A 20,599-nucleotide genomic window follows, 5' to 3' on the forward strand; every position below is an offset into this window, starting at 1 on the left:
TGCTGTGGTGCAGTGAGTTCCAGCTGCTCCACTTCCAATCCAGCTCTACTATGGCCTGGGAAAGCAGAAGATGGCCCAAGTGCTTAGGCCCCTGCACCCATCTGGGAAACCTGTAGGAAGTTCCTGGCTTTGGATTGACCCAGATGCAGCCGTTGTGGTTAATTGGGGAGTGAACCAGCAGATGGGAGACCTCTCTGTTCCTACCTCTGTAACTCTTACAAATAAATAAATCTTTAAAAAATGAAAACAGAACTAATGGTGCTGCATGGAACTACTAATCATTTATCAGTACTGATGTTAGAGCTCAGCCTGGAGCTCTATGGGGACTGTCCCTCTAATTTGTCTTGTCTTTGCTGGTTGGGTCACATGAGTTGAGGGAGGGAGAATGCAGTCCATTATGGGCCATTGCCTCAGGCAAGACCTATAACTCCAGCTGCTACTGAGCCATGTTCTTTTCCCTTGGAAGCTATTTTACTGATTTCCGAGCTTCTAAGAATATTCAGGGTCTCTGCAAGTTCAGGGCTGAAACTCATAGTGATGCTCCCAGAGACAACTAACTTAGCCAAAGAACTCTTGCTTCAGCAGATACATGTTAAGTGTCACAGAAAATAGGAAGATGTCAAGGAGAAAGAGGGTGTTCTTGGTTATTAGAGTCACAAAAGCAATAGTTCAGAGAGGAGTCACACATTTTTAAGTTTGCAAATAATTGCAATCTAACCATTTGATGTCTTTAACAGCATCTTCAATATATCTAAAAACTTCATAATTAACCTTTTCTTGCTGTCATTATTGCATATGTGTCATCTGTATTGTGTGGCGTCAAGTAGTAATGTCCTTAAATGTCATTGCTACGCCTTGGTCTGTTTGGCCCTTAACTGCAAGCACCCAGTCTGTAGAGCTGTTGTGGTTAGCACTTTCACCCACGTTGCTTCAAGACAGCATCTGTACTCAGTCATCACTGCATCTGCATGTCACACTTTTTAGGCTTCCGATGCTGTCAAAGTGTAGCTTCTGGAACTATGATCCCCAAATCCAAATTCTGATTTGCTCACTGACAGCCGTGTGACCTTGGGTAAATTATTTAGCCTCTCTGTTCCTCAGATTCCTTATCTATAAACAATGGAAAGGAAAAAAAGAAAATGGAGAAAACAATAGCGCTAACCTATACAGTCAGGAATGTTTTCAAGTGTAATTTAGAGAAAGCGGTTTATATCCTAACTTCATTTATTGCTCTCAGTTAAGACCGAAGATAGCAATTTCAATGTTTTTTCCATAGTTTGAGGTTATTAGCAAAGATTCTAGGGTCTGTCAGCTCTGCCACCTGGTTCTTCAACACATAGCTGGTGGTCAGACAGAGGTGAGCAATCCCAAGCAGCTGTCCTTTCATGTGTGATCTATGGATGTGACTGTTGTCCCAGAGCCTCTGTTTCCCAGCACATTTCCCTCTGCAGCTCACTGGCCAGAGCTCAAGTCACATGGCCATTCCTGGCTACAGGAGACTAGCAAACAAGCGTCCAACAGAGAGGACTAAAACTGTCACTAACAGTCTCCATCCAGCACTGATTTATTACATTGGACCTATTGCAAAGTTAACTAGGACAGAGTTCTATAAGCAAGAGAAAAGTACTATTTGGGGCAACAATAGACAGTGTCAGCCACATGATCCTGGGCCTAACTGTGAAGGTACAATGGCTTAATTCATGTACAGTGTTTAGACCAAAGCCTGGAACAAAGCAATGCATGCCATAAATCATCATTGCCATTATCATCAGGACTTATATTATCAGGTTGCTGATTCTCATGGTTTTCACAGATGTCTATTTTTCCCTCAGTTTCTTTTCTGGTATGTTTTTCTCCCCTAATCTTTTTACTTCAGTACCATTAAAACTTGATCACTATTCACCCAATTAAAAAGCTTTCATTTTAGGTACTAATTAAGCACATACACATTACACATATACATGCACTGGAGCAAGTATTTGGCACAGTGGTTAAAATGCCATCCAATATCAGAATACCTGGGTTCAAGTCCCGACTCCACTCTCCATCCTAGTTTACTGCCAATGTACATCTTAGAAAATGACTCAAGTACTTAGGAACATCTACACATGCTGGAGACTGGAACTGAGTCCCTGGCCCTGGCTTCACCCAGGCTGTTGTAGGCATTTAAAGAGTAAACCAATGACAGAAGCCTGCTCTCTGCCTTTCAAATAAAAAATAAAACACTCATATATATGTCATATATATGTGTGTGTGTATATATATATATATATATATATATATATATATATACACATACACCAAATACGAGGCTAAGCAAGACCTTATTTAATCTTTATGGTACTATTATTTTCACCATTTCACAGATGAGGAAATTGAGGTTAACTAATAGTTCCAGGTGATGTAACTAATAAGTGAGAGATGGCAGATCTTTTGGTGTTCCTTTTTTTTTGGTGGGGGGGTAGATTTTCCATCTGCTGGTTCACTCCCCCAAATACAACAACCAGGGCTGGGCCAGGCTAAATCCACACACCCAGAAATCAATTCCAGTTTCCCACGTAGGAGTCAAGGACCCAAGTACTTGAGCTATCCCCTCACCTGCTGACTTCCATGATGCACTTAAACAGGAAGCTTCACTGGAAGTAGAGTAGCCAACACCCAAGCCAGGCACTCTGACATGAGATGCAGGCATCCAGAGTGGCAACTCAGGCCACTGTGCCAAATGCCCACTCCCACTCCTGGGCCATACTTTAATGACTACTATGTCATATTCTGATATACTCTCTAATCATTCTAAAGCTTCTGCATTACGGTAAAATTTTGTCAATTTCTTATAATTTTGAGGCTACTCTGGAAAATGAAAGGTTCAGAAAGCTGGATTAGTGAGCTTTTAATGTAATAATTAACACAGTGAAATAATTTGCAAGAGGCAGTTAACAGCAGCCTGAAGTAGCAGGCTGAGTATTTTAAGCCTCATCCTAGAGAACAGCATAGATTAACATTTGTCCATTACACTGTTAGTTTACAGAGCCTTTTGAGACTATGATGGAGGCTACAGTTTCCCTTCCCAGATAAAAAGGAAAACTGCACAGATTTGCAGATCACTTCAGGGATTTCAAGGAACCCCCAAAAAGCCCAGCCATGAACTCCTAGGATTAGAAAATCAAATATTCTACTTACTACTCGATTCTTATCAGATTTTTTAGTGAAAGGTTTACTATATTCACTATACTAAACTTTAATGATCTAGATAACTGAAAAACACTGAACAAGGAGAGAAAAGAATTAACTTTTGTGTGTTGTTACTGCCACCTGCTGGTCACACTTAGGTCAATCCTAACTTCATAAATTGCTGTGTAAATTGTTTTGAATCTAAAAATCCTTGTTTCTGTCCCCTCATTTTGCTTTCTAATCTGAATATATTGTAAAGCACTAGGCCTGTTAACAAGCTGTGCTTTTACAATTGAGTATATCTTTATGTTGGTATCCTACTCCTTAAATTTATCAGCCTGCCCCCTCTTTATTCCTTGCTATCCACATTAATTTGGAAGTTCATCATGTCTATTTCACTACCTCTCTTTTGTATGAATGACCTCCATACTCCACATTCCATCAGAAATGTCTTTAAGCTTAAGGACACATACACACACACCCCTTCCATCTGCTGGCTTACTCCTCCTGCCCACAACAGCTGGAAATGAGCCTTGAGCCAGGCTGAAGTCAGGAGTCAGGAACTCCATCATAGTCTCTACAAGGGTTGCAGGAAACCACATTTCTGGGCCATCTGCTGCCTCCCAGGAATACTACCAGGAAGCTTGACTGGATGCAAAAAGGAACCAAGCCTGGGAATTCTGATAATAGGATGAGGGATACCAAGTGACAGCTCAACATCCCCCTATATCCCCACCCCAACCAACAAAGATCTTTTAACAGCTCCAGCCATGTTACTCTCCCCACTTCAAATTCCTAATCATCTCACACGTCTGCAGGATTAAATCCAGTCTTCACCTCAACTTTTCAGCTGGCCTCTAGGAGGGAGGAGAGAGAGACAATCTTCCACCTGCTGGTTCACTGTACAAATGGCCACAATAGCCACAGCTGGTCCAGGCCAAAGCCAGGAGCTCCTTTTCCAGGTCTCTCACATGGGTGGCAGGGATCTAAACACTTGGGCCATCCTCTGTTGCCTTCTCAGGCATAATAGCATGCAGCTGGATCTGAAGCAGAGTAGCGAGGACTCAAACCTCTGGTCCTGTATGGGATGCTGGTGATGCAAGCTGCAACTTAACCCTTCTGCGCCACAATACCAATAACTAGGCTGCGGGTATGGCCAGAATGTGGATCAAATTTGATCCAAAGTTAAGAGGTGAGTGTGTGTGTTGTGTGTATAAAGACAAAACAAAAAGGAACCATTAAGCATATGCAAACTAGATTCAATTGTTTAAGTGTGGTCCAGGAGACTCAAACAGTGCATAGCAAAGGACTCCAAACATAAGCTGTCAATTCAGGGATGGATAAGGCTAAGATTTTGGCAAGAGCCATTATGGTTAACAGTAACAATTCAGTAGTATCCAAATATATTTGAGGGTAAGAGCAGATGGCATGCACTCATTTTCCTAAATCCTGGCACAACAGATGTTCTATAAATCATTCTGAATGCATGAATGAAATTTTACCTGAACTTCATTTGTGATATCTAATTTATTGACACTGTCTTCATGATGCTAGACAGATTAATCAATTCATTGACAAACCTGCTTGATTTTCGTGCATTTTAGGTTGGTTCCTATAAATGGAGGTGATTGTTTCCTACCACATCCAGAAACGATTAGAAAACTAGTTTGCTTCCTTAATTTCTAGTGGCCGATTATGCTTTTTCTTTTCCATTTCAGCATTTCTATACAGAAACATTCAAATGAATCTCGCTACATGATTTACGAGTTCTGGGAGAATAGTAGTGTGTGGAATAGGTAAGTTATGAACAAGGCTGACTTTGGTGAAGCCAGGGAGATGACATTATGCATGATGTAATTTTGGGATATTAGGAAAAGTTCCATCTAACTTACCTTAAAACCTGTCTCATTTGCTCATTACCATGATTCACACACTTTTAGGAATTTTATGGATCAGAAAGCACTTCCATCTTGAAGCACAAATATTTTGGGCAATGATCCTACTGCCAATGCTACCATTTTATTGATACTTTAAGGTGAGATGATTTAGATAGGTGTTGTATCTAAGGCAGGTGGGGATGACAGTGGGCACGGAGACAAAAAGATGCAGAAAATTGGAGAGGGAAAGCATTACCTCCGAATTTTTTCGAAGAAGCTTCGTGCTTCTCATTTATTTTACAGTAAAACGATCATTTTTCTAAATGTCTTTAAACATAATAAAGATGGGAATTCAAGACATTTTTGGGAAACATTAAAAATAAATCAACTTCTTTGAAATTAAAATGATTACTAGTAACAAATATGTAACTAGAAAAATAGGATGAAAGATGTTTTTGCTATTTGGAGATTATTTAAACAGTCCCACATAATATAGCTCTCCACTACGTCCAGATTTTCACAGTGTTTGTACAGGGCACTGGAAGTAATGGAGCACTTGAAATTCAGTTGACATATTTCACCTAAAAGTTTTATTTTTGTGGCTATTGTGAAGGCACTTTGTGCTATATAATAAAAGCAAAATGACAACAGAGGTACTTCAGGCACAGACTGGAACATAAAGGCAATTCATTCAACTCCAGTCTTCCAGGCCTACACTTTTAGATGACTTTTGTTTTATTCTCTAGGGATAGAAAATTCAACCCTCCTCTTAGCCATTCTACTTTTTAACACCATGACGGTCAAGATCCTCTCTGTTTAAAAAATCTTACTATAATTAAAGTCTACTTCATTTTAACTTCTAAAAAAATTAATGTTCCCATTTTAAAACTTTTTCCTACTATTTCTTTTTTTTTTTCCTACTATTTCTGATGACAATTTTTTAAACTACTCAAGTCCTTTTTTCAGATAAATAAGCATTTAAAGACGTCTGCACCCAGGCACTTAATCAAATCATCCAAAACCTTGCCATCTTGTTTTGATCTCTTCTGTACTCTGTGAATAAAAATACACAGCCTTAACCTATAATTATTTATGCAGCCACCTCCAGACGAATTATAGCAAGACATTCCAAAGAAGTAATGTGGATTTCTTGGAAACTCCAGAACTCACATCCACTATGCTTGTTCCTGGTAATTATCATGGATTCACAATACTTCTATGTGCTTTTGTATCTTTTGTTTTTTAAAAGATGGTATGCACTCCCCCCTACTTGCTTTCTCAATGATACTCTTCATTATTTATTTTTATCTCTTAAAATTTGGGGGCAGAGTGAAGGAAATAGAGACCTATGTATTTATTCTATTGCTGTTAGTCCTCAGTTGACCCTTCCTGTATTCCTGGGTAATTAAACCTATTGTTCATTTGCTGGTGAACTTCAAAATTTTAACAAACTTAAAGTACAAGTCAAACCATGAGAATTCAAAAGTGATTCAAATGTTTTATCACATAGTAATTTAACGTATTGAATACAAGTTTAAAATAAGTGATCCATAAACTGGAAATCAGAATTATGTGAGAAATATTTATTTTGGTAGCTGTTAAAATAATATTTAAATTGGAAGCAAAGAGAATAGAAAAAAAAAACTGAAATGAATTTGTCTAAGAAATTTGGCCTAGCCAAAACTTATTTAAGAAAACTGAAAACCAAAATTCATGTCTTAATCTACTCATTACTGGTTAAACATACAGTTAGTGATGATTAATACATACTTGGTCCTGGGGTTACTGGAGTGCTTAGCCCATTTACTGGTACTGAGTTCTGAACAAGTAGTGTGTTGGGATCGAGAGAGGGTTCAAAATAAAAATGCAGTCCCTAAATATACAGTGTTTCCTGTCCAATTTGATAGAAATCTTAGCAAACACAAATGACTCCAGAAAAACAATCCACCCCAAGGCATTAAATAGTAATAACTAGGAGTAAAGTATGCCTTGTGGACTTGGATGAAATAAGTAATCTCTTCCTCTGTAACAGTTGAAGGAGATGAATATGGACCTTAAAAGAGGAGACCTGGACAAGTAAAGATGGAAAGTGTACTTTGATAAATTCTAGACATGAACAAATACAAGAAGTGAGTGCTTGGCTTACTGGTACAAAGGTATGAGTCAGGCTCATAATATGATACAAATGGAAGAGGGCAAAATGCAGTGAGAATGTCAGAATGAGGAGTGTATACAGTAATCCTAAGTCAGGAATTAACCTTAGCAAGATGAAGGTGGAATGGAAAGTGAAAAAATTGTGGAATTAAAGCTTGGTGATCTAATGTGAATGCTTTCCAACTCCCTCATTCATTAATGTATTTGTTATAGGGCAGGTTTGTCTAACAGAGAATGGTAAACTTGTGAAATTTCTCTCATTATATAGTTCAAATTTAGTTCTCAAACATGAAAGCCATGAATATGGCTGAAATTGCTCATAATTCACTACTTCATTGATACAGTTTAAATAAGCATGCACCAAAGCTTGAAGAAAGGTGCAAGTGACAGCACAGATTAGTAAGGAACAGACTTCACAGACTGCCTTCAATTTTCCCAAGAAAGTCCTGGCTTAATTATTATATCAGGCTTGAACAGTCTGCTCTAACTGGCAGAAAAGGCATAGACCAAAACTTCTATAAATATGACTACTGTAGCCTGTATACATAGAACACAGATAAGCAAGATCCACATCTTAGTTTCACATCCCCTGCTTTAGTGCAGCAGTACAGTGTTTGGAACAAAGTGACAAATCTTTATGATGATGTCCAATCATGAGAATTTCCAGGAAGTCCTGCCACTTGTGATTTTTGCACCTGCTGTCAACCATTTTCAGCCTCAATCTTGAAAGCACTGGTTCAGTTATACAGAACAAAAGGAAATAGCTTGTTCTTATGCAGATGTCTTGAATCTTTCAAGGACAGAAAACACCTAAGCAAAGATACAGTAGAAAGAGACTATAGGAAGGTAGGTTAGTGAGTTATGAGGGGGATAATTGCTATAGCAAGACCTGGAAATGTAACCAGATAGTTTCTGACCCAACTTAATGTCCTCATTCTCACTGATTATCTTTCTTTGCATTAATATCAATGGTATATGCATTACACTACTCTTTCAGAGCATTTCCTAGAGAGAAAAATTGAGCACAAATAAAACTGGATTATTGTTCTAAAGCCCAGATTTAATACCTTTTAATTGTAGTTCAATGTTGTATTAATTCACATATCACATCAAGTTCAAATAATGATCACTAGAATTTGAAAAACCAAAAAGAAGGCTTGTTTCTAACAATTTTTTAAAACTACCTCAAACCATTTTTAACATTTAATAATTAAATTTTTGTTCCTTATTTTACTTGAAAGGAAGAGAGATATTCTATGTGGTGGTTCACTCTGAAAATGTCCACAACAGCCAGGACTCAGCCAGGCTGAAGCCAGGAACCCAGAACCCAATTCGGGGCTCCTATTTCAGTGGCAGGGATCCAAGCATGAGAGTGCAATAGGGGGAAGCCAGAACGAAAAGCAGAGCTGGGACTCCAATTTGGAATGCTAGCATCCCAAGCATTTTCTTAGCTGTTGTGCCAACTGTCCACCCATACTCTCCACCCTTGACTTGATTTTAAAGTTTTATAATCACATCATCAGGCAGATATACCTGAACAAAAAGCTGAAATTAACATATATGAATAACATTTAGGGGTTTTAACAGCCACAAGACATCTAATACTATTTTAATAGCCAGTTTTGCATCTTTTTGTGTATTTTATTTGGTTGTGTTAAAAATAAAAACATTAGCTGTACATATTTAGAGCTAGTATTAAATTCTGAAAGTAGCTATTATATTTGTAAACACAAGGATAAGTAGGTTTATATTTCTAATTTAACTCAATTATCATTTCTAATAATACTGTTTTTATTGTTTGTTAAGTGATATACCTGAGGTATACCTCAGTAAATAGAGCAAGTAAACTAGACTGCATCTGAATATAAAAATATAAACTAAAATATATTTCTATGAAATCTAAAGTGTGAAAATCATTCAAATAAGACTTAATGGAAAATGGCTGCCCAAGATCATAGCCATCATAAACCATTTAGACAAAAAAGGCATGAGAGGAACAGCTGCTTGGGATTACTTGCATGCCATAGTGGCATACCTGGGGCTTCAAAATCCCCTGAGACAGGTGATAGCTTAAGTAGTTGGATCCCTGCCAACCTCTTGTCTCCTGACTTCAGCCTGCCTCAGACACAGCCACTGTGGGCATTTAAGGAGGGAACCAGCAGATGGGAGAGAGATCTCCTCCTCGCCCCACACCCCACCTTATATAAGATTTATTTATTTCAGAGGTAAAGTTATATACAGAGGGAGAGACAGAGAGAGGTCTTCCATCCACTGGTTCATTCCCCAAATGGCTGCAATGGCTGGTGCTGGGCCGATCAAACAAGGAGCTTCTTCTAGGTCTCCCATATAGGTACAGGGGCCCAAGCACTGGGGCCATCCTCCACTGCTTTTCCAGGCCATAGCAGAAAGCTGGATCGGAAGTGGAGCAGCCAGGACTCGAACTCGCACCCATATGGGATGCTGGTACCACAGATAGAGGCTTAACCTAGTATGCCATAGCGTTGGTCCCAAATAAATATTTTTTTAAAGTGTATGAGAACTTAGTCTTTGAGAAAGAATATTCCTTGATTTCTTGGTATAAGACAAAGTCCTGTGGTTATGAGAAGATAAAGATTGCTTGCCAGCAAATAAGAGTTTTGAAAGAAAATTTTAAGTTTTTTTATTTGCTGTCTATCATAGCATTCTACCAATTGTACCTCTTTACCAGAAGTTTATCTTATTCATCGAGGAAAACATTTCCAGTTTTACTATTTAATTTATATTCTAAAAAATTATTTATAACACTTTCTCTTGCTTATACTCAACCTTTCTTAAATCTATATTAGGAAATATAATGTATAAAATGCTTCCAAACTATTGTTGGTATTGGGTAGATTAAAACAACAACAACAACAAAATTTTATCTTTACAGCATTTATAACCCCATTACGAAGACAAGCCCTATTTATTTATAACAAAAGATTATCTTTTGGACCTTTGTTGTACTCTTAAAATGTACAAATAATAACTGCATAGAAATAATTCAGTCTTGGCATAAATAGTCAGGAAATGGTGACTAGAAAGATAGTTTTACAAACTAAGGATGGGGGGATGGTTTCCTTAAAAATGATCTGCACCTTGAACTTTATTTGCTTTGGAAGTTATTTTCATTACTTAAAAAAAAATTTTTCCTCTTTTCAGCTTCATGGTGGATCCTGAACAACAATTAGATGTTCCTAGGATATTTTCTTTATGGTCCCAAGTACAAAACAAATGTTCTTATCTAAAATGTCAAACAGAACAATTTGTGTGGTTGTTAACTTACTGTATACTTCTGTTTAATGCATTTACTCTAAGTGCAGTAAAATGTATTCTGTATCTTTACCAGTCATGTGAAGTTGTCTTACCTTTCAAAGTTCACTTTCCCAATATTTGCTGCTCATTGTTTTGCTACATTGTAACCAAATTCCTAGTATATGAAAAAAGTGTATGCATAAAGGAATCACATTGTGAAAAAATGATAAAAATATTTAAACTGCAAATTTTGAGAATATTACTATTTAGGACAGGTTTTGTAGACTGTCATATACTATACAAAGGTTAAATCGGTGTATTGTGATTTTTAAATAACGATTTTCTGCAAGTGAAACTTATTCTTTAATAATGTCTGTTCATTCCCAACTCAGGATCCTAAGTCTATTCTCTACATTACTTAAAAGATTAGTACAAAGGCATAAAACAGCCTTGGCTATCACCTATAGAATCTCTGCCCATCTGTTAGCTTATAAAATGAGTTTCACAAGTGAATAATTCTGTGACAAGTTAGGATACCATTTACTAATGTAATATCATTATATCATCAGTTAGCACTTAATTCCCCTTACATTAAACATGAAAAAGTTTCACTTCGTGGAAATCTTGTTCAAATTTTATAACATGGATTCCATTTGTGTTCTAGAGACCTAACTTTTCTTATAAAATATAGACATCTGCATTTAAGAATTTCAAAATATTTTTAAAATAAAAGTTTAACCCAAATGAATATGAGGAAGTTTCAAAAAGCACAAAACATTAGAGTAGTAATAAAATTGGGAAAGAACTGGGCAGAAGATATCTATTTTCCAGTTTCAACACTAGAATGACAAACTATGTACTTATATTCCCTTCTCTACAAGCTCTTAAATTGTTTTTAATAATAAAAATTTTTCTGGTTATAAGTTCTGCTAATGAAAAAATATATATAGAAATGTGTCACTATAGGAGTCCAACTGCTTTTTTCATTCTTTGAAAACTCAATAGAAAAGGGAGTTTCTTTTACATAAAATCTGACAAATATTATCAGGCTAGTTTATGCAACATTAACTTTTACTAATACCTCTGTATACCCACAGTCCTCCATCTAAATAACATTTAAAATTTTTAATAATTTCTATGTAACATAAATTTTGACATACACATCCATATCAAGTATATATATCATATTGAGATGTGTGTTTGCGTGCCTCTGGTCAACTCAGACAAGCACTCTCAACACCTGGCTGGACTTTTAATTTATAAGCAAAGAAAAATATTAATGGAGAAATACAAAGGCAAACATAACACACAGTTTTTGTGGTTACATATAAGGATGAAAAGACTAAAACCTAAAGGACTTTTGACAAATTGTTTTTGAAATCATTTATATCCAGCATTTCCTAAGATACATAGCTCCAGTCTGTCCATTTCAATATCCAATTCAAAAAGTATTTGGGCTATGAAGCAGTTTCTGAAGAAGCATAACAGTATGGTTTTAAAAGGGTTCTGCCCTCAGTAACAGTGCTAAATTTAATTTGGTATCTAGAGAGCCATTCCATTAAGTTCTATCACAGTCTTATACTAGAATCAAAAGGACCTGGTGATAGATTTAATGATGTAATTCTGATCTTAGCTCTTATATAGTTTATCATGTATGTGAGAGTGTATGTATTCACATACATATTATAATATAAAAGAAAAATAGAGCAAAAACAAATAAACTGGGCCCTAAGTATAAATAGTTCCTTTTAAAATAGAAAAAAAATTCAGTAACTTCATAAATTTATTGCTTATTTTAAAAACAATCCATTTTTCTGAGGGAATAAAGCACTAAAAAAGAGGGAGTGGGTACTGAAAGACAAAGATGGGAAATCATGGACTAAACACTTGAAATCTGGCTAACAGATTCAAAACCCAGGGAAGATAAAAAAAAAAAAAGGCAGGCACTAAGTTTGGGAGGTCACAATTCAGTAAAAAGAAATTTATCCAACAAACGATGGTCTTGAATACCTTTCCAATAGACTCAAGGATCTGAGAGAACAGAAGCAGCAGAGAGAATTTATTTTCACTTACCTTTACGTCAGCAGTTTTGACATTGTGCTGAAAAAAATCTTTAACAATAGTAACATCTAGAATGACAAACTACAGGAGGCTTATTGTATAACATTTCTAGAAATTAATGTACCGCAATTTGCAAATGTCTAAATTTTTCTTTTGGAAATTAGTTTTATTTAGCAACTGCTCAATTTTTATTGTTCATTTGATGAGACATGAGTAGCAGCTTTCAATTTGTTTCATTCACTACCACTGTTTCAAAATAGTCAATCTCTAGTAATTGTGAACCTCAGATTGTTATCAAAAACCTAGATACCAATCATATATTTTATAAAAAAAAATGCCTACTGAAAAATTCTCCCTCTTGTCATTGAAAATTAGGCACTGAACATCCTAAATCATTCTACACCTCTGGAGAGAGTGTAAGGATTCACTGAAGCACTGGTATCAAATCAGTGAGAACCTACTTTAAAAGCAAATTAACTATAAAAGAAATTCTATACCATTTATACCTTGTAGCAAATACTTTATATTTGAGAATCTTTACAGCTTACATGTCCATTCCATTATTACAAGTGATGAAACACAAAAATTGCAAGTAGCATGCAAATTATAAATACAGTCTTCCCACTTCACTAACCAAATTCCTACTTTTCAGTGTTACTTTGCAATTTATGCAGGAAACTGCCTGCAAAGCTGAAATTGATTAGAAAATTCTTTATAGTTTAAAATATCTTTCTCATTTTAGGAGAAACCAAATAGCCAACCATCAAAATTAAAAATAAAATGAATTGTCACAGTCCATTATAGTTATTGTTACTAGATCCACTTCATTTGCAGGTGTCCAAAATATAAAACGAATAATTCTTTATCTTCAAATTCATCTGTTCTTAAAATGCTACTTAAAACTCTGGTTGTTTTCCTGTAATACAAAAGAGTTGATTTATAAATTAGATTGGCTGAATATAGTTTTACTAGTTTATCAAAAGAAAAACTGAACTTACTCTTTGCAGATATAAATGCATGTTATTATAGAAACTATTAAAATAACTACAGTTGTCAAATAACATTCTGTGTTTCAAAAAAAAGGTACTTCATTTTTAATAAATTGTATTCCAAACCTGTGTTGCTTTGTTTCTGTGATACCTCATTTTTAAAAATGTTAAGGCATAAATCAAAATTCTAATGTATTCTAATATGTTTGTTTAAGAAAGTGTATGTCAAACATTTAAACAATAAAATAAATATGGAAAGACTTTTTTAAATTTTTAATTACTACTTGACAGGCAAAGAGGCAGAAAACTCCCATCTGCTAGTTCACTCCCCAAATATATTAGCAAGGACTGGGCATGGCTATAGGAATCAGGAAGTCAATCCAGGTCTTCAATGAGGGTGCCAGGAACCCAATTACTTGGACCATCAGCTCTACCTTCCAGGGTCTGCATTAGCAGGAAGCTGGTGTCAGAAGCCAAAGCCAGATATTAAACTTGGGTGTTATGATAGGGGGCCCAGAGTGTTAACTGGCCTCTTAACCACTAGGCCTAATGCCACCCCTAAAGATGGAAAATCTCCAAAGGAAAAAGGGAATGTATTTTATATAGCACCGAAGTTTATATTTCCTCTCACAAAGGACTACAAAAATCCACAATATCTTGGAACAGGCAGGAAAATCCAAACATCAAGTATATTTTTCCTCATTAAATATTGTGAGATATTATGAAAAAAAATTTTTTTAAAATGTCTAAGTTAAGGGGTTTAGGAAATATTAATATAAAATATAAGCTTTTTAAAAAATTCTAATTGAGAAAAGATACTAATGGATCCCCATGGATCCACTGTAAACAGGAGACAATCATATGTATCTCATATTTGATCCATTCTCAGCCTATCTGTATTCTATCATCTCAGCAGAATACTAATTGCCTTTACCTATACAAAACAGTGTTGATGGAAACTAATTCAAACTCCAGTCAAATGTAAGTAGAACTGTGAAAGGACAGAAATCATTACTGTGTGCATAATGAGATAGGAACCCAAAACAGACCACACGCATTTTGCCAAAAAAGAGAGGACTATCCACTCAAACTTATTAATAGAATGGCTGAACATCCATGTAGGAAAAAATGTAGTTTTGCTCCTACCTCATAGAGTAAAATTAACTCCAGATAGACTATAGAAGTTAATTAAAAACAAGAGAATCTTCAGAATGATACAATATTTTCATGACCCTTTAATCAAAAAATATTTCATAAAAAAATACAATTATTATATTAAAGTGGTAATTATAATTTGGTATGTTGTATTCATACATTATACTTGTACATTATACTCATCTTTCCAACTCTTATTTGTTTTCTGAATTATATTTCAAAATAAGAATGGTTCAAAGTCTAGAAGTATAATCAAAAATGTTAAAGACAAAAATTAGGGAATGCATTATTACAGTACAAAATTACAAAACTACTTACTGGTTTTTTAAGTACAATGGGATGATCAGGCAGAAAGTCTGGTTTTTTTCTGCAGATGGAAACACTTGAGAGCTTCAACAGGAAATCTCTGCTGTATTTAATTCTCTCTGTAGATATTAAACATTAAATGTAATGCTACACAACAAAATTCTGAATCACTTTTTGACTCATTTCTTTCCAGGTATTTCTTAACTACTTATGATTACATAAATTGACTAGTGTCTATGCAAAAGGTGGCAGAAGCTTTGAAAATTATATACTGCTTCCAATTTTCCTTTTACATGAAGAGGAAGCCAAGTAAATAAGGAACAATGGAAGAGTTTATTGATATATCTGGTTATGCAGATCTTGTAAAACGATCTAATATTATGAAGCATAATAGCAGTAACACCTACTGGGAAATTCAAATCCTGTCAAAATCAAACCTTGGGGCTGGCACCATGGCGCAGTAGGTTAATCCTCCACCTGCAGCGCCGGCATCCCATATGGGTGCCAGTTCTTGTCCCAGCTGCTCCACTTTCAATCCAGCTCTTTGCTGTGGCCTGGGATAGCAGAAGATGCCCCAAGTCCTTGGGCCCCTGCACCCACGTGGGAGACTGGGAAGAAGCACCTGGCTCCTAGCTTAGGATCGGCACAGCTCTGGCCATTGAGGCCATTTGGGGAGTGAACCAACGATCAAAAGACCTTTCTCTCTGTCTCTCTCTCATTGTCTAGCTCTCAAATAAATAAATCTTTTTTAAAAAATGGAACCTTGATAAGCTTTCATAATCTCAATCAATACTAAAAAATTAATAAAAATCAAAAACCAGGACTACATTAGGTACTGCTGAACAAGAGATAAGAAGGAGAACAATGATTCAAGTACAGCACAGGCCGAGTGTTCTGTATCTGAAATGCCTGGGACCAGATGAAGTTCAGAATTTTATTAATTTGTGAGTATTAGATAGACTTTACCAGTTGAGCACCCCTAACCTGAAAAACTTGAAATCTAAAAGATTCCAAGATCCAGATCTTTATGGGTATCAGCACTCAAAAGTTTTGGATTTCACAGCATTCAGATTACAGACTTACAGCTTAGAGATGCTGTCTGTAGCTCTACAGATTTCTTATCAGAAATGATCATCAGAGGGGTCAGTATTGTTGTATAGATGCCACTGCCATTCAATGTGGGTGACAGTTTGTGTGTGGCTGCCCTACTTCCCATCCAGCTCCCTGCTAATGACCTGGGAAAAGCAGCAAAAGATGACCCAAGTGTTTGGGCCCCTGTACCCAGCTGAGAGACTCGAATTAGGCTCCTGGCTTAGGCATGTTCCAGCTCTGGCTGTTTTGGCTATCTGGGGTGTAAACCAGCAGATGGAGGATATCTCAGTCTCTCCCTCTGTCTCTGCAACTCTGGCTTTCAAATAAACAAATCTTTTTTTAAAAAAAGAAAAATAAATGATTGCCTGAATCTATCACTAAGATAGACCATATATTGGTCCAGAAGACAACTGGAACAATATTTTTGTAGTGCTAAAAGAAATAAGTGGTAACCCAGAATTCTACATCCAGTTGAGGAGGGCAAGAGATCTTGGGGAATGCATGTGAATTAAAGATAGTTTCAGATGAAGGAAAACAATTGATCACCAGCAAACCTGATCTATAAGAAATGCTGAAGAAAAGTTCTGGCTAAAGGGAAATGACACTAGATAGGAACATTAAAAGATATAATAAATAGCTGATAACAGATGCCTCTTTTTTCCTCTAAGTTTCATAAAAATATGTAATAGTTGAAAGAAAAAGTTTTAACAGTTATCTAGTGTAGTTTCCATGCTATGGGGGCATATTTAACAACTATAGCAAAGGATCACTGCAGTAAAGGGAAGGAACCGCATGTAAGGTTCATCGTCACTATTATATTTGAAGTAGTACAATATTAATCCCAAGTAGAGAGATTATATATGTCATTACAATCACTAGAACATAATCTATACAGGTTAGATATTATGACAAAGAACAACCACTCTAAAATACACACTAAAAAATTTTAATAGACAAAATATTAAAAAAAAATCCGCAAGGTGGCAGGGAAGGAGAAAAGAAAAAGCAAACAAGCAAACAAAAATTATAAAAGACTAATAGAAAACAAATAGTAAAGTAATAGGCTTAAATTCAACCATCTCAACAATCATATTAAATGTTAATAATCTAAACCAGGGTCTATAAAAGGCCAGCAAGCAAATATTTGAGTTTGGGGGCTATATGATCTGTCACAACTACCCAATTTTATATTAAAGACACAAAAGTAGCTCCAGATAGTACATAAAATAAAAGATGTAGCTGTGTTTCAATAAGCTTTACTTACAAAAATAAGCATTTGGAGATGAGTGACCCAGTGGTTAAGATGCTGCCTGGGACACAAACAGCCCCTATCAGAGTTCCTGGGTTTGTGTGCCAGCTCCACTTGTGACTCCAGCCTCTTTCCTAATGCACACTGTGGGAGGAATCAGTAATCCCTCAAGTAGTTAGATGTGTGCCATTCACATAGAAGACCTGGATCCAGTTCCAGATTCCTCACTTCAACCAGGCTCCTGCTCCAGCTATTGTGGGCATTTGGGGAGTCAATCAGTGGATGGAAGATGTTTTTTTTTTCTCTCTCTCTCTCCTTCTGCTTTCTTTCAAATAAATAAATAAAAATTTAAAAATAGGTATTTAACCTGCAGGTCATAATTTTCTGGCCCCTAGGTTAAACAAACACATTAAAGGCTACAAAACTTGACAAGGTAGATTAAAAAGAAAAAAAAAGACACTATTACATTCTATCTGCAAAAGACACAGTTTTTTGTTTTTTTTTTTTTTTATTTGACAGAGTTAGATAGTGAGAGAGAGAGAGAGAGACAGAAAGGTCTTCCTTCCATTGGATCACTCCCCAAATGGCCACTATGGCCGGTGCTGCACCAATCCGAAGCCAGGAGCCAGGTGCTTCTTCCTAGCCTCCCATGCGGGTGCAGGGACCCAAGGACTTGGGTCATCCTCCACTGTCCTCCCGGGCCACAGCAGAGAGCTGGACTGGAAGAGGAGCAACCGGGACTAGAACCCGGCACCCATATGGGATGCCGGCGCCATAGACGGAGGATTAACCAAGTGAGCCATGGCTCTGGCCCCAAAGACACAGTTTTTAAAAAGATTTATTTATTTATTTGAGAGGCAGAGTTACAGAGAGAGAACGGGATAAAGAAAGGTCTTCCATCCACCAGTTCACTCCCCAAAGAGCCACAATGGCCGGAGCTGGGCCGACCTGAACCCACAAGCTTCTTCCGGGTCTCCTACGTAAGTGCAGGGTCTAAGCACACCCGCTATCTTCCACTATTTTCCCAGGCCATTAGCAGAGAGCTGGATCAGAAGTGGGGCAACTCGTACTTGAACCTGTGCCCATATAGGATGCCTTTACTGCACGCAGAGGCTTAACATAATTTGCCACAGCAGCAGCCCAAGACACACATATTAAAGACATGTTTAGGTTGAAAGCAAATGGATGGGCAGGATTGTGTCATGGTGGATTAAGCCACTGCTTGTGCCACCCACAGTCTATATCAGAGTGACAGTTCAAGCCCCAGCTACTCCATTTCCAATCCAGCTGCTTGCTCATGTGCCAGGCAAGCAGTGGATGATAGCTTAAGTACTTGAATTCCTGCCACCCATGTGGGAGACCCAGATCCAGGCTCCTAGCTTTAGTCTGGCCCAGCCCTGGCTGCTTCAGCCATATGGGAAATGAACTAATCAGTAGAAATCCTCACTCTCTCTCCCTCTCTCCCCCTCCTCTCTCCTCCTCATCCCCTCCCCTCTTCCCTGCCCCTCTCCCCCTCATGCACCTCTCTCATTGCTGAGGAAACAGAACTTTTACTGAGGAATGTACAGATCCTTTGTGTGGTCCTTGGGACAGAGCAGATGAGTATTATACCCACCAGTGCTAGAACTCAGGCACTGGACTCCTTTGAGGAGAGGAGCTCAGCTGAGCAGAATAAATTTCCCTTCTGATTAAAAAAGAGAGAGAGAAAAGATTTACCATGGCAAATCAGGGTGTCATCGTAGGCATGCCCTTAACCCTAGAGAACTGAACAAAGTGTTCTGGCCACACCCACTACAAGCCTCTAGATAGTCACTGAAAGCAGACATTCCACTTTAATCTATAGAGTCATAGTTCATAGTACAAAGAGAAAAGCTACCACAGCAAAAACAACAAAAAATGAAGATACCAGTGAGCATCTCCACAAATGCCAAACACAAATGCACCAATACAAGAAACAAGAAAAAGGAAGACAATATGATGCCCCTAAAAGAACACAACACTTCAATACTAGATTGTGAATATGATGAGATGGCAGAAATGCAAGAAATGGAATTCAAAAAATTTATCATAAGATTACACAAAAGTAATCAGAAGTATGTGCACGAACTACTGAAATCTGTACATGACATAAAAGAAGATCTTAAAGAGAAATAAAAATTCAACGAAGAATCCAACAGAAAAAATAAAAAATGAAGTGGAGAGCCTTAACAACATAATCAGTGAAGCAGAAGAAAGAATATTGGACTTAGAAGACAAAGCAGAGGAAATTATACAGTCAAACCAAAGACAAGAAGAGGAAATTAGAAAATTAAAAAACACTTGGGAATCTATAGGATACTATAAAGAGACACAATATACAGGCTCTAGGAGTTCCTGAAGGCATGGAAAGAGAGAAAGGATTAGAAGGCCTTTTTAGCAAAACAATAACCAAAAACTTCCCTAATTTGGAGAAAGAAAGGGACATCCAAGTACAGGGGGAAAAAAACTCCTAATAGATATGACAAGAGAAGATCCTCACCATGACACAATGTAATCAGACTCACCACAGTAAAACATTAAGAGAAGATTCTAAAATATGCACAAGAGAAATGCCAGATTAATTTCAGAGGAGCTCTAATTAGACTCACAGCAAACTTTACATCAGAAATTCCACAGGCTAGGAGAGATGTTGAGACATATAGTCCAAGTCTTAAGAGACAAAAAATGTCACCCCAGAATAGTATACCCTGCAAAGCTCTCATTTATGAATAAAGGTGAAATGAAGACCTTCCATAACAAAAATTGAAAGAATTTGTCACCACCTGTCCATCCCTACAGAAGTAGCATACAGCAACACAGAAACATGGTTATCAGTATGAAAGAAGGTAAAGGAAGAATATATCTCAGTAAAAATTCAAAGAAAATTCAAAGAAAAAATAGGAATGTTTTTGAAAAAAAGGCAGGGCGAAGTTGTTACTTATCAAGAGTCACCTTGAATGTAAATGGCCTCAACTTCCCAGTTAAATGAGACAGACTGGCTAAATGGATTAAAAAACAAAACCCATCTATTTGCTGCTGACAAGAAACACACCTTACCAACAAAGGTGCACACAAACTGAAAGTATAAAGATGGAAAAAGATATCCCATACCAACAGAAACAAAAAGGAGCTGGTGTGGCCATCTTAATCTCAGACAAAATAGACTTAAAAACTGTTAAAAGATGAAAATGGACACTATATAATGATTAAGGGAGCAATTCAACAGGAAAATATAACTATTATAAATGTATATG

At 36.8% G+C, this 20,599-nt stretch overlaps 2 protein-coding genes across 5 annotated transcripts in view; one reads left to right on the top strand and one right to left on the bottom strand.

Annotated features, from left to right (window-relative positions):
• NECAB1 (N-terminal EF-hand calcium binding protein 1) overlaps positions 1–13,654 on the top strand; it is a 236,341-nt gene extending 222,687 nt beyond the window's left edge. For both annotated transcript variants that reach the window (XM_002710683.6, XM_089335507.1), the window contains 3 exons: positions 4,890–4,967; positions 6,147–6,238; positions 10,383–13,654. In XM_002710683.6, coding sequence (XP_002710729.3) covers positions 4,890–4,967; positions 6,147–6,238; positions 10,383–10,411 — 199 coding nt within the window. In that variant the 3' untranslated portion in view covers positions 10,412–13,654. The remainder of the gene's footprint in view (positions 1–4,889; positions 4,968–6,146; positions 6,239–10,382) is intronic.
• The window catches only part of C6H8orf88 (chromosome 6 C8orf88 homolog), a 35,061-nt gene continuing 27,778 nt past the window's right edge, over positions 13,317–20,599 (bottom strand). For all 3 annotated transcript variants that reach the window (XM_008255721.5, XM_070075837.2, XM_089335508.1), the window contains 2 exons: positions 14,999–15,105; positions 13,317–13,452 (listed from right to left, as the gene is read on the bottom strand). In XM_008255721.5, coding sequence (XP_008253943.1) covers positions 13,429–13,452; positions 14,999–15,105 — 131 coding nt within the window. In that variant the 3' untranslated portion in view covers positions 13,317–13,428. The remainder of the gene's footprint in view (positions 13,453–14,998; positions 15,106–20,599) is intronic.

Source organism: Oryctolagus cuniculus, chromosome 6, assembly GCF_051225735.1.
Source record: "Oryctolagus cuniculus isolate XC-2025 breed Fujian yellow rabbit chromosome 6, ASM5122573v1, whole genome shotgun sequence".
Classification (NCBI taxonomy): domain Eukaryota; kingdom Metazoa; phylum Chordata; class Mammalia; order Lagomorpha; family Leporidae; genus Oryctolagus; species Oryctolagus cuniculus.